The following is a 15,961-nucleotide window of genomic DNA, read 5'->3' on the forward strand; positions in this document are numbered from 1 at the left end:
TCCCCGCGGGAAGACCGGAGACGCACCGGCTGGCCGAGGGCCCGCCTCCCCGGCATGTCCCGCCCCGCGGAGGGCGGAGCAAGGCCTATTTTCTAGTCGCCTGGGAGGTGAGGAGCGCACAGGCTTGGGGCAGCCGGACTGCGTGGAGGCCGCGGCGCAGGGCAGCGGAGCCGGCGGCAGCGGCGACGGCGCTCGGTCGGGAGGCGCAGCGGCAAGGCACACGGTCCCGCGGACTCGGCGGCAAGGGCCCCCGCCCCCGCGCTGGATTTCGCTACTCATCGATCCGGGCCTTAGTTCCCTCGTTTTTTCTTAAACATTTGAAAAAAAAAAAAGAACTGAATTGCTTTCCCCGCTTTTCAATTAACATTTTTTTTTTCCTCCCCATTGCCCGCTTGCAACTGGGGCCGACGGTGTGGGAAGCTTGCTTTGGGACTGGCCCCGAATCACTTCGGATTTTTTTTTTTTTTTTTTGGAAACCCTCAGAGAAGGAACGAGGTGGCGAGAGCTCTCGGCATAGAAGTCGAGGAAGGGAGAGACGGGGTCGGAGCGCGCGCGCCAGGCGGGCGAGCGGCGAAGAGGGACTGGGGCAAAGTGAGTGACCTGTTTTTGGGGGGTGACCGCCGGAGCGCGGCGCCGGGCCTTCCCCCACCTCGGGACCCCGAGCCGGACCAGTCGAGCTGACGGACAGACAGACACCACCCCCAGCTCCAGCGCCCACCTCCTCCCGGACCAGCGGCCGACGGCGGACGCGGCGGGCAGCAGCCGGAGCCCGCGCCCGGAGGAGGCGGGGTGGAGGGGATCGGGGCTCGCGGCATTGCTCTGAAACTTTTCGTCCAACTTCTGGGCTGTTCTCGCTCCGGAGGAGCCGTGGTCCGCACCGGGGGAGCCGAGCCGAGCGGAACCGGGAGAAGTGCTAGCGCGGGCCGGGAGGAGCCGCCGCCACCGGAGGAGGAGGGGGAGGAGGAAGGAGAGAAGGAAGAGGAGAGGGGGCCGCGGTGGCGACTCGGCACTCAGGAGCCGGGCTCATGGACGGGTGAGGCGGCCGTGTGCGCAGACAGTGCTCCAGCCGCGCGCGCGCCCCAGGCCCTGGCCCGGGCCTCGGCTCCGGCAGCAAGAGGAGCCCGCCGAGGCGCGGAGGAGAGCGGGCCGTCCCGCAGCCCGAGCCGGAGAGGGAGCGCCAGCCGCGCCAGCCCCGGCCGGGCCTCCGAAACCATGAACTTTCTGCTCTCTTGGGTGCATTGGAGCCTTGCCTTGCTGCTCTACCTCCACCATGCCAAGGTAAGCTGCCGTGCCTGCCTGGGCGCCGCGGGGCCGCTGCGAGCGCCTCTCCCGGCTGGGGACGTGCGTGCGTGCGAGCGAGCGAGCGAGCGCGCTCGTGGGGGGCCTTGGTGCCCCCCACGCGGGTCCGTGGGCACCGGCGCGCGGCATCCCCCCTCGGCCGGCGTACGTGGAGGGGGGAGGGGGCGCGCGCTAGGTGGGAGGGCACCGGGGTAGCCTCGCCGCCCACGCGGGCCCTGCCCACCCACCAGAGTCGCCGCCGCACGTACGATCTGGGCCGAGCAAGCCGAGGGCGGGAGTCGGAGGAGGAGGCCGAGGGGGCTGGGCTTGCCCTGCCGCTGGCGGCGGCTGAAGTTTGCTCCCGGCTGCTGGTCTCCGACGAACTGGAAGTCCGGGAGGCGGGGGCGGGAGCCGGCGCTCTGCAGCGGGCAGGGGGTTGTTCGGACCTTGGACCGGGGAGGGCAGGGAGCGTGGAGGGAGCAGGGCGCAGGCGAGAGAAGGGGCTTTGCTGTCAGCACTACTCGGTGTCTTCGGCCCTCATCTCGAGTTGGGGAAAAGTTTTCGGGTGGATTTGCTGTAGGGACCCTCCCCGGCACCCCACCTCCCTGCCGGCCACCTGCGCCGCGCCATCCCCCGCCCGTCCCCGCTCGCGTCCCGCTCCATGCCCGCCCTCCCCCGCCCGGCCGGGCGCGCGCGGCGCGGAGCCGATTACATCAGCCCGGGCCTGGCCGGCCTCGTGTTCCCGGAGCCGCGGCTGCCCGAGCCGGGAGCCCGGGGCAGCGAGCGGCGCCCCTCCCCCCTGCCGGCCCTCCGGGAGGGGAAGGTGACCTCTCAAGGTAGCCACAGTCCTGGGACCATCCACACCCTTGCCCGCCGCCCCCAGCCCCCTGTCCCTGCCGTGTGTTCTCGGACGCCCCTTCCCCCTCTCCCCATTTCCTCTCCCGGGTGGAGAAGTCTCTGCCATCCGTTTAGATTGTATTCCTCTCTGCAGTGAACACCCATCCGACCTCTGTGGGCTGCCCCATTCGGGGCAGGGATAGGCGGATGTCCAGAAGTCGGGGTTGCGGGAGCCACTGGGGTGCTTTGTCCACACTAAGAAAGTCCCCAGCCGGTGACAGTGTGCCTCTTAAGCCCTTCCCGGGAGGTTCCCAGGGAGCCATGATTTTAGCTTTTTTGGGGGGGGGGCAGGGAGGTCTTAGAGAATGTGTTCACCCCACTTTACCCTTTTTGGAAAACGGTCTGGAATCGGCTGTGCCATGGGCGGCATAGGAACAGCCCTTCCAGAACCCTGGGAGGCAGCTCTCCTGCCAGCCAGCCAGCCCTTGCACACACACACACACACTCACACCCAGCGTCCTGGCCAAACAGGGTGTTGGAGCAGGTGGTTTTTTGGAACTCCAGACTCACCCACCCAACTTGTCTCCCAAGGCTGCCCTAGGGGGTCCTTTTCTTATCCTGCTTAAACCTCTCATCAGTCACAGAGGCCCCCTGAAAGGGAGGAGGCAGAAGGAAGGAAATGGGCAGGGGTCCCCTCCGCCACCCAGAGTTCCTCAGAGCCTGGCACAAAGACCTTGGCTCCCAGCCTCCAAGTATGGAGGAAGGGAGGAGTGGCTGCCCAGCCACTGTGTGACCTTCAGCGGCCCCCAGAGAAGGGCACCTGGCCCCTCCCTGCCTAGAACTGCCCCTCTGGTGCCCCCTGGCCTTAGAGGGAGCAGGAAGTTTCTGTTCCCGTTCCTGGTGGGGCTTGAAAGTAGCTGAGGGCAGAGGGAGAAGGTTGGCAGGGGAAGCCCTGTGGGGGAAGAAGGGGTTGTGAGGACCTGTTGAGGTGCTGAGGAGCAAAGCTTAGGGTTGCCTGAGGAGGCCGCCACCATGGGAGACTCTCTAGCTGGGGGGGACCCCAGTGAGGTGCGTTGGAGGTGTGGGCACCAAAATAGGACTTCCCCCACCTCTTTAGGAGGGGGAGGCATCCAGAGGAGACCCCAGTTTGCAGCTGAGGACTCCTCAGCCCCAGGAGCAGGTGGGATGGGGAGCTGGTGTGAACTAGAGGCTGTAAGGAAGGACTGGGGTGGGTGGGGGCAGCCTCTGCCCACTGGGTCCACATGGCTGTGCTTGTTGACCTTCACAGGTTCTGGGGAGGGGAAGAATAACCTGGGGTGGGGTGGGGGTAGGAAGGGCTGGGGGAGTCACTCAGGGGGGCCCCCTAGGGGCTGGGCAGTGCCAAGGCATCCATCTAAAAACTTCCCGCTGGTTGTAGTTGAGGAAGGTTCCCAGGTAGGTGTCTGGGCACCTTGGGATGCCCCCCTCTTTTACCACCCCCTCCCCGGGTGGGATGAAGAAACAAGGGCACAAGGTGGGAGTAGGGACTGGAGAGGCTCCGGAAGAATGTTCAGGCTCTGGGGTTCCTGGTGCAGGGAGGTCGGCAGGACCCTCCCCCTCATAGGTTTTCACCTTCTGTACAACCTGTAGGCGTGCTGAGGAGTCCCAAGGGCTGCAGGAGTTGGCTTGGGGGAGGGAGGTTGGTGCCCTTCGGTCCTCTGCACCCCCCTCCCTCCTGCTCCAACCCCAGCTTACCCTGGTATTTGTCATGTCAGCAGGAGAAGGTCACCACGTTGTTTTTCTCGCCCCCAGTCCTTCCTTCCTGCCCAGTCCAAATTTGTCCTCCTGTTTGACCTTAACACTCACCCGTGGCTTCAGACTGGGGAATCCCTTAGGACAAGGAGGAGGGTGGGAAGGGGCAGTAGGAGCAAGGACAGGGTAAATGTGGGAGGGGGCTGGGCCCTGGACCGGACCCAGCCTGGTGTGCTCCTGTGCTTTGAGTTCCCTATCCTCACCCCCACCCCAACCCCAACATCTGGTCCTCTTGGGTCTTTCTTGGAGTGTAATTTGAAATCGGCTATGGGGGTGAGCATGCACTGTGCCTTGAAGGACCCCTGGTGGGGTGCCCTGGCACTCAGAAGCCAGAGGCTGTGGACCAGGAGGGAGGAGGGGCCGGGTGATTTTTTGGGGGGGACGGTTTGCTCCCCAGTCCCTGCCAATGCGTCGTTCTTTGTTCTGTCCTCAGTGGTCCCAGGCTGCACCCATGGCAGAAGAAGGAGACCACAAGCCCCATGAAGGTGAGTTTCCCTGGCTCTGGCATGAGTCCCTGCCCCCTCCCCCCCCAGGGCATGGCTGGGCAGGCCCAGTTCTTTCTCTGTAGACCTGAACGGGGAGGGAAAAGGGCACGGGATATAAGGGGATGAAGAAAGAGAGAGGGAGAGGGGAGTGGGCATCATGGTTAACCCTTTGGTTTCTTGAGGCGTCTTGTCAGGCCAGGACTTGTCTCCTACTTCTGCTCTTTCTGGTTGAATTTTTTTCCGGAGGAGACCTGAGTGCAAGCCAGGGAGATGGTCCAGCGTTCCCAGATGTTGTAGGAGGCGTCCCTTGCCACCTCGTTGTTTCCCCCGCCCCTGGGAAGGATGGGTGTTTGATGTCCCACCTGGGGATTGTCACCCCTCTCGTGGGAGGTGTTGAACTGTAGATGCAAAGGGTGATGGGATCACCCCTCTAGTTCCCCCACTGTGCCATCGTGCCCCAACCCCGGGATGCATTCCTTCGGATTGGAGAAAGCCCGGTGGGTTTGGGTGCCCTGAACTTCCCTCCTGGGCCAGCAGAGGGCTGGCGGCGGCTCCTGGGCGCCCCGCCCCCCCTGCCCAACCCAAGCCTGCTTGCCTTTTGTTCCGCTGTGGTTTGGAGTACGGGAAACTCCCATTTCTCTAGGGACGCCCTGGCTCTCCCGACCACTGAGGGCAGCCTCTGCTCCAGCCCCACGCTACCCTCCCAGCTTTCTGTCCCTGAGAAGACAAGGCGTTGGGGGATCTTCCTCCAAGCACGTTTCCCTGATCCAAATCCAGCTGGGGCTAGGGTAGTGACCAGGGGTGGTGATGCCTGGCTGGCTGGTTTACCTCCCCCTTGCCTTCTCCAGGAGCCCTTCCTTTGGCCCATGGCCTGGTTTCCTGGCCACTCCTCGGTCTCTGCCACAGACAGACCTCCCCCTGCACCCCGCCTTTCCCAGTATGCCTGCCACCCAGCCTCTCAGCTTCCCAGTGGTCTCTGTGATCTGGGAGAGGCAGGACAAATGGTCTTTGTTTGCTGGAGAAAGGTTGTCTGTGATAAATAAGGAAAACCAGGATTTGGCACGCGCGTGTGTGTGTGTGTACACCTGCGCATTGGAAGGCAGCCTTCTTCAGAGGCAGTGGCTGGGGCACCAGGGGTCCTGAGGAAGCTGCTCCTGTCCATCGAGGGAAGAGGGGTCAGAAGCTTTCTGAACTCAAGACTTACCAGCCCAGCACTTCCTGCCTTCGGCCTGGCCTCCAGTCCGATTGCTTGGGTCATCTCTGTCTTAATCATGGTGAAGGATCAGTTCTAAAAGTCTCTATTCATTATCTTTGCCTTAAAAAGTGACTTTTCCAGACCTCTAGTGTCATTTACATTTTTCTTTTGGATGATCTTTTGCCTTAACTGTTTGCAGGTGGGGACAGACTCTGCCTGTGGTTGGGCCATGGGAAGTAGCAAATTCCTGCCCTGCCTGGCTTTCTGTACTGCTCCATGTGTAATCACACCTGTGGCTTTGACCTCCTTTCTACCCCTCCCTCCCCGTGGTCTCCCTAGCCAGCCTGTTCCATTCATCCCTCCCTCCCTTTGGAGCACAGATCTTGGAGAGAGGGGAGAAGAGGGAGGCTCAGTGGCCCTCTCCGATTGGGGGATTTGTCTATAGGATATCTGTGGGCGGTGCCTGGGTGAGGTTCTAGACTTTCATGTTCCCCAGAACCAAGAAAAGGGCCACTTGTTCCCGATGCCGGAAACGGGACATGGAGCTCTGCTTTTCCAGCTTGGGTTTGACGTGACGTAGAGATCAACCCAGTCTGCTGAGTCGGGGCCTGGAGAGGGGCAGAGCTGGCCCAAGGTCACACTACGTCATAGTTGGTTGCCTTTCTTCCCGCTTGCACAGGGACGCTGACTTCAGGGACAGGGCTGTCGTGCAGTGACAGTGCAGGACAGCGGGGAGTGTGTGACGAGGAGTGGCAGGCTAGATGTCAGTGCTGCATTTGTGTATGCTCCACCCCTCTGGCCCAAAACTATCCACTTCATGCTCCAGTGCTCCCCTGGCTCCTGTGGGTGAGAAACTGTCTCTGCCCTGGTCTCTCTCCAGCTCAACTTCTAGAAGGGCTCTGTGGCTGCCCGTAGCAGTGCTGCTTTTTTCCATGATGCAAGCAGTTTGCCCTCTTGGGTGGGGTTATCAGCGGCAGGCAGGGCTGAGGCAGGGCTGGTGCGGCTTGCCCGCCCACTGCCACCTGCTGATTCCAGGCGGGTGCAACCCTGTGTGCTGGTGCCCACCACCGTTGCCTCAGGCTGTGACTTTGGGGAGAGGGGTGGGAGACCGGCAGGTGGTATGGTGCCTCTGGAAGCTTGTCCTGTGTTTCTGCGTGACGTAGGCTTGGCAAGGCTTGCAGTTGGTTCTGGCTGTGCAGTCAGGAGCAGTGTGGCCTTGGGGTGTGTCTCTGAGCCTCACACTCCCCATATGTAAGCCGGGCTCCTGGTGGGACGTCAGAGGGCAGCATGGGGAGCATTGTGGGAGATGATAGCCCTGGTTGTATTAAGCTCTGCTGCTACTGTGATTGGAGCAGTTGTATTGGCATGACAACTTTGTAAGGAGGTAGAGACAGGTGTCCTCCAGCGTCACGGTTAGGGAAGCTCTGAGGAGTGGCCTTCTGGAGCCAGGTGAAGATGTGGCCACCCTGTGTGTCATCGGCCGTGTTCATCTGTCTCCCTCCTCCGATGCAGTGGTGAAGTTCATGGATGTCTACCGGCGCAGCTACTGCCGTCCAATCGAGACCTTGGTGGACATCTTCCAGGAGTACCCTGACGAGATCGAGTACATCTTCAAGCCATCCTGTGTGCCCCTGATGCGGTGTGCAGGCTGCTGCAACGATGAGAGCCTGGAGTGTGTGCCCACTGAAGAGTTCAACATCACCATGCAGGTGGGTACCTGTGGGGGATGGGGGCAGGGCCAGAGTGGTCCTGGCCCCATCCTGGGAGCTCAGAAGAGGAGGCAGGGAGAGGAAGCATGTACTGGCTGGGGGACTTGCTTCCCTTAGGAATGGAAGATGCCTGCATTTTTCAGCCTAGGTTTCCAGAAAGTCCCCCACCACCTTGATCTTTGTCCGCCCCACCGCCATCCCAGGCTTCAGGAAGTGGCTGATGCCTCTTTTCTTTCTCCTGGGGAGAGCAGCCCGTGGAACCACTTGTCTTGAGGACCCTGTGTGGGAAGTGGGTGGGCCTGCACTTCATAGGACAAGTTGATAAATCCAGTCTCTGCACCATAGTGCTGCCTGCTGGTGAAGGGGCATTTCTCCTCCCAGACAGTGGTGGGGTGACGTGGGCAGGGGCACTCTGAGACCCAGGGAGGGAGTGGCTTCTGGGGTCTTGGGGAGGCTTATAGGGACAAAAGGAGGGGAGGGTGAGGGAAGTGGTAAGAATCCAGGACCTGAATTCCCAGCCTGGCCAGCCCTTGCAGCCACACCTGGAGCCAGCGGGGTTGGGGAGAGTTGGGGGCGGGCCTGAGGATGCTTTTTCCTCTTAGAGCCCTTGGTCCCCCTCTGTCTCCACCACCCACCCCTGCTGTGTTGAACCCCTGGGTGCCGAGTGGCAGGAGCCCCTGGGTGGGGTGTCCCATTTGGGTCTGGCTGGCTGGGTCACTGATTGTTGTGTGTACTTCCTTTCCCCAGATCATGCGGATCAAACCTCACCAGGGCCAGCACATAGGAGAGATGAGCTTCCTACAGCACAACAAATGTGAATGCAGGTGAGCACGGATTTGTGGACACCTTGGGCCTAGCAAATGTCTACAGGGCTCCTGGTCTGCCCACGCTGGGCTTGAGAGTGTTGTTAGTCCCATGTGTGTTTTCCAGCTGTGTGACCCTGAGCATTTTCCTTTAGTGTGCCTCAGTTTCCACATCTGTGTCATGGGTTCACCGATAGTATTTACCTTGCAGTATTGTTGTAAGGATTAAGGGGGTTATCATACTGTGATAGGATGAAATCAAATGTTGTGATGTCTCACTCTTGTATTTTGTTCTTTTCTCTCTCTCTTCCCATTGTAGACCAAAGAAAGATAGAGCAAGACAAGAAAAGTAAGTGACCATGACTTCAGCACTTCTCCCTGTCCTTGGCCGGATTCTTGGTTTAGGGCACTCGGCTGCCTCTGTCCGGGGCTCTGGTGGCCTCCCTGGGGTCTTGTGAGGGGCGTGAGGTAGCAGTGGTGGGATGGAGCCAGACCTGGATAGTGGCTTCAGGGTTGGTGAGAAGACCCCCTCCTGGAGCTGGCATGGCCCCTGGAGGAGAAGATGCCATTTGGATTGCTGGATTATTTCCCGGCTAGGATGTACTGCTGGGGTGGGGGCCCTAGGACCCCCTCTGGTTTGCTGTGGGCCCCCTTAGCACGAGGAGAGGGAGTGGGGAAGCAGAGCGGCCCAACCTCTTTGTGTGGTCAAGGGAAACAGCCCCCTGTGGCATTGCACTTGGATCCTTGGCCAGCTGGAGGGGTTTCTTGGTGCTTGCCCTCTGGCAAGAGAGGGGCTGGGGGTACACATGCAGCTAGCCAGCTGCCTTGACTGGGGAAAAGGAGTGGACATTGGGCCTTTTCTGAGGCTCCCAATGTGAAGGCTTGGGATGGGGGATAGTGGGTGAGCCTTCCAGGTGGGGCAGGCAGCTGACAGGTCAAGATGGGGCAAGCCTGCAACAAGGAGAGACTGAGAGAGAGAGAGCGCCTATGCCTTGTTCCTCCCCAACTCTCCCTTTCCTGTCTGCCCCTCGGTGTTCGGTGCCCACTGAATTCCCCTAGGTGGCATGCCTTACCTCTTCCTCCCTAAGCACCCAGCTTCCAGGATTGCTGTGACTAGCCGAATAATGGTACGGGGCGTAAACTTGGAGCAGCAGGGATAGAGAAGAGCAAACAAGGGGGCACACTTCTGTGCAGACACACATGCATACACAGAGCACATGCTGACCTTGCAGGACCTTCTCCCCAGGGAGAGCCAACTGTAGACTTGCTCTCTCCTGGATCCCTTCTCCCCACCTCTCTGCCCCTGCGCCATGCCCCTCCACTCCTCCACCCCTCCTCTGTACCCCAGACAGGCATTTCAAGATGTGTTCTCTGGAGTCTGGCAGGCAAGGAAAATGCTGTTTCCCTCAAGAAGGGTCAGCCTGTCCTCTGTGCCCATTCCCCAAGCGCCCGCCTTGCCCACGGGGAGAGTCGGGGATTTACCTGGGCTTGGAATAGGCTGAGATAGGGGGCTGGCAGGCTCTGACAGGCTGCGGGGAGTGTGACCTGCCAGGGTGCTACCCAGGCACTTCCTTCTACCCTGGGGTTTCCAGGACATTCAGCTTGCTCCTTCCCCATCATCATTTCAGGTCTCTAACTTTCTCCCCAAGTCTGGCCTGTCTATTACAGGTCCCTTGTCTTGAGGGTCAGACCTACACAAGGTTTCCAGGCAAAGAAAGAACCTGCCTCAGCTTTGGCCCCCTTTTAGGACCAGCAGCCTCCATGGAGGCCCAGGGGTCCCGAACCCTCTACACAGGCTCTGTTTCCAACCAAAGCCTTGCCAGGGGATGGGTTTGCCACCACAGGGTGGCGAGAGCGAGGAGGAGGAGGAGCTGAAGAGTACAGAGAACACCTGCCCCCACTGCCTCCTTGCTCTCCCCTTCCCCTTTGCTCGCTCTCTGTCTGTCTCTGTTTTTTTATTTTCCAGAAAATCAGTTCGAGGAAAGGGAAAGGGGCAAAAACGAAAGCGCAAGAAATCCCGGTATAAATCCTGGAGCGCGTACGTTGGTGCCCGCTGCTGTCTCATTCCCCGGACCATCCCCTCCCTCCCCTCCATCAGGCTTCCATCTGCGGTGCCCCATAACCTTGCCTCCTCCTACCCCGTGCATCTCCTGGCTCTCACCTCTCCCCTGCTTCTTGCCCCTTGCCCTCCATCTTCTTCTCCGGCCTGTGTCTCTCTCTCACTCACTCCACTAATTGGCACCAACGGGCAGACTTGGTGGTGGTATTGCTGGCGGGGATTAGGGTGTGGTGGGTGGCCTGGGGGGGCCTGGAGGGTCCAGGGAGGAGGCTCTGGCTTGGCTGGGCACCAACTGTTTTCTCACTCACTAGGTGTTGGTGACGGGCCCTTGTTGGCACTGGTGCCGGGCACTGGGGCCCACTCGCCCAAATGGTTCCTGTTCCTCTGGGCTTTTGCCCTTGTATGGAACCTGGGGGTGGTGGGAGGGCAGGTGTGGCCTGGGGAAGGGGCAGAATATAGAAGGAAGCTTGTTGTTGGGGCAGGTACTATGTGCAGACCCCCTCTTTTGGGGGAAGCTCCTTGACTCCCTGTGAACTTGGGACCTCTGTAGGGGAAACCCCCATTCCAGTCCAACCCATGTTACACATAGAAGCCTTCCAGTGGGGCAGCTGCATCCTGTGGGTTGGGGTTGTCCTGGGCTCCGTGGATACTGCCCTGGGCCTTGGCCTCATCTCAGACACTATATTTGTTCATCATTGATGGAGGGGCCTGGCAGCGGGGCCTTGGGTTCTTGTTTCTTCTTCTCCCCCACTATTGTCATCCCAAGCAGGTGTAGAGTCCAAGTGTGCTCTGTTGGGGGCTGGGTCTCCATTACGACCGCCCTTCTCCTGCACTCTCTGCCCACCTGTGCCCTTCTCTGCTTGTGGGCAGGCCTCTAAGCCGGTGCTGCCTCTCTGCGTCGCTCTCTGTCTTCTGCTGTAGTGCTGGGGTCCTTCCTGGTGGGTGCGTGAGGGGTCAGGGGTCGGAGAGCTGGGTGGGGACGTCGCCGTGGCCATGTCAGGGGTGTTGCATGGTGTATTTTTCTCTCTCTCTGCTGATGCTCTAGCTTAGATGTCTTTCCTTTTGCCTTTTTGCAGTCCCTGTGGGCCTTGCTCAGAGCGGAGAAAGCATTTGTTTGTACAAGATCCACAGACGTGTAAATGTTCCTGCAAAAACACAGACTCGCGTTGCAAGGCGAGGCAGCTTGAGTTAAACGAACGTACTTGCAGGTTGGTTCTCAGAGGGCAAGAACAGTGAGAGAGAGGGGCATCACCCAGAGATGGGGAGAGAGGGAGAGACAGAGAGAGAGAAAGAGAGAGAGAGCACGAGCGAGAGCAAGCTTGAGAAGGGCCAGCTGCTTGCTCAGCTTCTAGCTGCCTGCCTGGTGACTGCTGCCTTCTCTGCTTGCGACGTCCCTGTGCTGGCTGCCTGGGGCGTTGTCCAGCCTGGTGTGGCTTCATGTAGTGATGTGTTGTGTCCTGTGGTAGCTGTCAGTCCTGGTGTTGTCACCCCCGCTTGCGGTGCCTGGCTTGAGGAGCACCAAACCTTCCATGTATAGGACAGGCTGTTAAACGTGTACATGGTCTCCCCAGGGCCTGGCCTCCACCTTGTACAGCTGGGTTTCTTAGCCCCTTGGGCTGCCCTTGGTGATAGTGACTGCGTCTTCGCTCCCCCTCCATCCTCTCTAGACTGGAGCTTCTGCAGATGGGGCTGTGCTGCCCTTGGTCTAGGGCTCTCCGAAGATCAGGGCCCTGGGTTTTGGGGTAAGGTGGGTCATGTCTTCCCACCCATTGGGAATGCCCTGACGTTCCTTCAGTGTTCCAGCCAGGTGTGGTTAACAGCTGCAGGACAAGTGGAAGTGGGAAGCTGTGCCCCTCACTCCACATGGCAGATATTGACCACTGTCTTCTACTGGGCCCTGGGTCTTGTACTTTTGGGTCCCCCAACCTGGAAATCTGCACCTGTACCCCTTGTCTGTGATGGGGAGCATGGCAGTGTCAGGGGACCTGAGATAATTCTTGACTAAGCCCCAGGGGCCTGTCCAGTGCACAGGGTCTTGGTGGATGGGAGGAGGCTGGCAGTGCATTGATCTACACTGGTGCTCCTTCCAGCCTGGACTCAGCTGCTGGGAGGGAGGCTGGGCCAACAGCATTCAGCGGACTGGAGGCTTCATGGGGACACCCCTAGCTAGTCCAGAGGGTCCTTAGCTACTCTTAGAAAATGTGTGTCCCCCTACACCTCGTCTTCCCCCTCCCTGGCCCTGTCAATGCTTTTGTGGCTGTGGGTGCTCCCAGGGGTGGGATGAGGGCAGTAGGCTGGGCTTCCGTCTGTCTTGGTGCTGTGTGCAGACAGTATGTGTCTCTGTGCTGGAGGTGGGAGCTGGATGAGAGGGCGTAGAGGGAGGGAGGCAGATGCAGGACTTGACGCTTGAGGGTCTCTGCAGTGGTTTTCCCACAGAAGCTGCCCATCTGGGAACTGGGTCGGTGTGGAGGGTGATGCAGGAGCTAATTGAAGTGACCTTGCCCCCAAGGCCTTCTCCCGCCCCCACATGTTGAGGCTACATCTCTTGAGAGCTTCAGTTACCATGACTGGGTGCCTCCAAGGCTGGGGGTGGAGCGCAGATGGCTCCTTGCCTTCCCCTCTCTTGGGGTCCCTGCTGGCCTCCTTGCCAGGTCCCCCTGGGGCCCAGGGTGATGGTTCTGCAGCCCACCCTTGTCTCCCAACCAGCCGCTTTTACAAATAGGGCTGAAGAAGCCACCTTCTGCTAGGACCTCACCCTGCCCAATAGCTGTTGGGTCTTCGCTTGTGAGTGAGGACCATCCTTGGATCCTTGTTAATTTGTTGCTTTGTGAAGCCTTCCATGTCTTGCATCCCGCACACCACAGGCTGTAACAGGGATGCGTGGAAACCCCCGTAGGTGGCTCCTGCTTGGACGGGGCTCCCTATTTCTGCCTGAGGACTGTGCCTTCCCTGCTGTCTTGCTCTTACAGGGACCTGGGCGAGCGAGGGGGCTGCTTCCAGGATCAGGGCAGCTGCCTGCCTCGTGGCCCTCACCCTCACCCTTCCCTGTGTCTCCATTTCCCACAGATGTGACAAGCCAAGGCGGTGAGTCGGGCTGGAGGAAGGGGGCCTCCCTCAGGGTTTCGGGAACCAGACCTCGCACTAGGACAAAACTGATCGCTCACTTGCGAGACAAACCATGCCGCTGCCGCCGCCGCCGCTGCCACCACCTCCACCACCTCCACCACACCATCACCATCGACAGAATAATCCTTGATCCAGGAACCTGAAATGAAGGAAAGAGGAGTCTGTCCGAGCACTTTGGGGGCCGGAGTGCCAGACCCCGGCACAAGCATTCCCGGACAGGTGACCCAGCATGGTCCCTCTTGGAATTGGATTCGCCATTTTTGTGTTTCTTGCTGCTAAAATCACCAAGCTCCGAAGACTAGAGTTTTATTTCTGGGATTTCCCCGTAGACACGCCTACCCACATACATACGTTTATATATATATATAAATATATATATGTTATATATATATAAAAATAAATATATATATTTTATATATATATAAAATATATATATCCTTTTTTTTTTTTTAAATTAACGTCGCTAATGTTATTGGTGTCTTCACTGGATGTATTTGACTGCTGTGGACGAGACTTGGGAGGATAATGTCCCACCTGAATCCCAGTAGGGAAGAGGGACGGGATGACAAGTTCTGGCTTGGTCCTTGTGTCACTTGAGGAAGGCCAGGGTCCTCTCCCCTGTCCGGGAACATGCAGGGCCAGGCCACAAGGGCAAGGTTGGCCCTCAGCTGGGAGCGTTGACAAGCCTACCCTGGCTCCAGACCTTCGATTCCTGAGCCAGGTGGACAGATAAAGACAGATGAGAGGTGCAGGGACAAAGACACTGGCTCCAAGCAGGAGCTTGTGGGGGAGCCCCAGGACATGGTTATGCTTTGGGGTTCCCTGTCGACATGTGTTGCATGGGCATCTTGCCCCCCAGGGGCACTGCCTGGAAGATTCAGGAACCCTGGGCCGCCTTCACCCTACTGTCACCTGCTTCTGAGTTGCCCAGGAGGCCACTGATGGGTGTCCCGACGAAAGAAGAGTGAAGAAATAGCCCGGTGACAGCTCCTCCTTCTGGGACCGACCCTCGTTCTCTCCCTGGCCCTCCTGCCATCCCCTCCCAGCCCCCCTTCCTGGGGTGCAGCCCAGGAGGTCCTGATGCCCCCTTGGCCCATGGAAACCACTAGTTCTGTCCCCTTCCCTGGAGACCTGGCTGTGTGTGTGTGAGTGGTTAACCCTCCTCTGTCGCCCCTACTTCACCCCACACTGTCCCCCAGTTCCTTCCCTTCCAGAGGCACAGAGAGACAGGGCTGGATCCATGAGCCCTCCATGGAGGCAGAGAAAGAGAAAGTGTTTTATATACGGTACTTATTTAATATCCCTTTTTAATTAGAAATTAAAACAGTTAATTTAATTAAAAGAGTAGGGTTTTTTTTTTTTCAGTATTCTTGGTTAATATTTAATTTCAACTATTTATGAGATGTATCTCTTGCTCTCTCTTGCTCTCTTATTTGTACTGGTTTTTGTGTATCCAATCCATGTGTCCAATCTTTCTCGCTCTTTCTCCCTGATTGGTGACAGTCACTTGCTTGTCCTGAACAGATATTTAATTTTTTGCTAACACTCAGCTCTGCCCTTCCTCCCCTCTTGCCCCCAGCCCCGGCTCCCCACCACACATTCCTTGGAAATTAGGTTTCAATATACATCTACATACTATATATATATTTGGCAACTTGTGTTTGTATGTATATATATATATATGTTTATGTATATATGTGATTCTGATAAAATAGACATTGCTATTCTGTTTTTTATATGTGAAACCGAAACAAGAAAAATAGAGAATTCTACATACTAAATCTCGCTCCTTTTTTAATTTTAATATTTGTTATCATTTATTTATTGGTGCTACTGTTTATCCGTAATAATTGTGGGGGAAAAAAAAGATATTAACATCACGTCTTTGTCTCTAGTGCAGTTTTTCGAGATATTCCGTAGTACATATTTATTTTTAAACAACAACAAAGAAATACAGATATATCTTAAAAAAAAAAAAGCATTTTGTATTAAAGAATTTAATTCTGATTTCAAAGCTCCTCTTGGTTTTCTCCTTCTCCATTGAATCCTTGCTTCAGACCTGCTCCATCCCCTTCCCCTCCTCCCTGGGGAAATAGGGCTTTTGAAAATGATGCCCAGAGTGTAGGGTGACCTGTGTCAGGAGCCAGAGGCCTTGCATTCTGGCTGGGCTGGTCCTGGGAACAGCTTCTGCCTGGTCCTGATCCAGGGACTGAAGACCCTGGCCAGCTGTCCCTCTGTGGACAGCTGCCCAGGAGATGGAAGGGGCTGTGTTTGGCTGTGGGGCCATGTGGGCTGCCGGGGGTGGGGAGAGAGCTGCAGGTTCCTGCCATGCAAGATGGGTCTGGGGATGAGATCTCGCTTCCTCTGTAAGGAACAAGCACTGCCCACAAGAATTCGTCCTCGGCCCTGGCTGCTGCAGCCTGAAGCCACCTGCCCGGGTGTTCGGCATTGACCAATGGTGCTTCAGACCCATGTCCTCCAGTCAGCTCTGTGCAGGCGCAAGGCCAGGACCTGGAGACTGACCTAGAAGTCAGCCGATGGAAAAATGCTTAACATGGTGGTAGAACTTCTCAGGTTGCCCCCTCTTCTTTCTCTCTCTCTCTTTTAAAGATTTATTTATTTTTATTGCAAAGTCAGATATACAGAGAGGAGGAGAGACAGAGAGGAAGGTCTTCTGT

At 57.9% G+C, this 15,961-nt stretch overlaps 2 protein-coding genes across 4 annotated transcripts; both read left to right on the forward strand.

The window, feature by feature from the left end:
* Positions 1-1,114: 1,114 nt before the first annotated feature.
* Positions 1,115-7,711, forward strand: VEGFA (vascular endothelial growth factor A). The gene is made up of 4 exons (XM_040983083.1): positions 1,115-1,278; positions 4,340-4,391; positions 7,099-7,305; positions 7,677-7,711. The coding sequence occupies exons 1-4, from the start codon at positions 1,213-1,215 to the stop codon at positions 7,709-7,711; spliced, it is 360 nt and encodes a 119-aa protein (XP_040839017.1). The 5' UTR covers positions 1,115-1,212.
* LOC121158611 (vascular endothelial growth factor A-like) lies at positions 7,324-13,661 on the forward strand. 3 transcript variants are annotated; one of them, XM_040983450.1, is made up of 5 exons: positions 7,324-8,119; positions 8,418-8,447; positions 10,065-10,136; positions 11,234-11,365; positions 13,224-13,661. In XM_040983450.1, the coding sequence occupies exons 1-5, from the start codon at positions 7,881-7,883 to the stop codon at positions 13,243-13,245; spliced, it is 495 nt and encodes a 164-aa protein (XP_040839384.1). In that variant the 5' UTR covers positions 7,324-7,880; the 3' UTR covers positions 13,246-13,661. The 3 variants fall into 3 exon arrangements, with proteins under 3 accessions (XP_040839384.1, XP_040839386.1, XP_040839385.1); XM_040983451.1 differs by lacking the exon at positions 10,065-10,136 and having other exon boundaries at positions 7,326-8,119; XM_040983452.1 differs by lacking the exons at positions 10,065-10,136; positions 11,234-11,365 and having other exon boundaries at positions 7,325-8,119.
* The last annotated feature ends 2,300 nt before the right edge of the window (positions 13,662-15,961 follow it).

This window comes from Ochotona curzoniae, unplaced genomic scaffold (genome assembly GCF_017591425.1).
Source record: "Ochotona curzoniae isolate NIBS_2020 unplaced genomic scaffold, NIBS_Ocur_1.0 contig_3819, whole genome shotgun sequence".
Lineage (NCBI taxonomy): Eukaryota > Metazoa > Chordata > Mammalia > Lagomorpha > Ochotonidae > Ochotona > Ochotona curzoniae.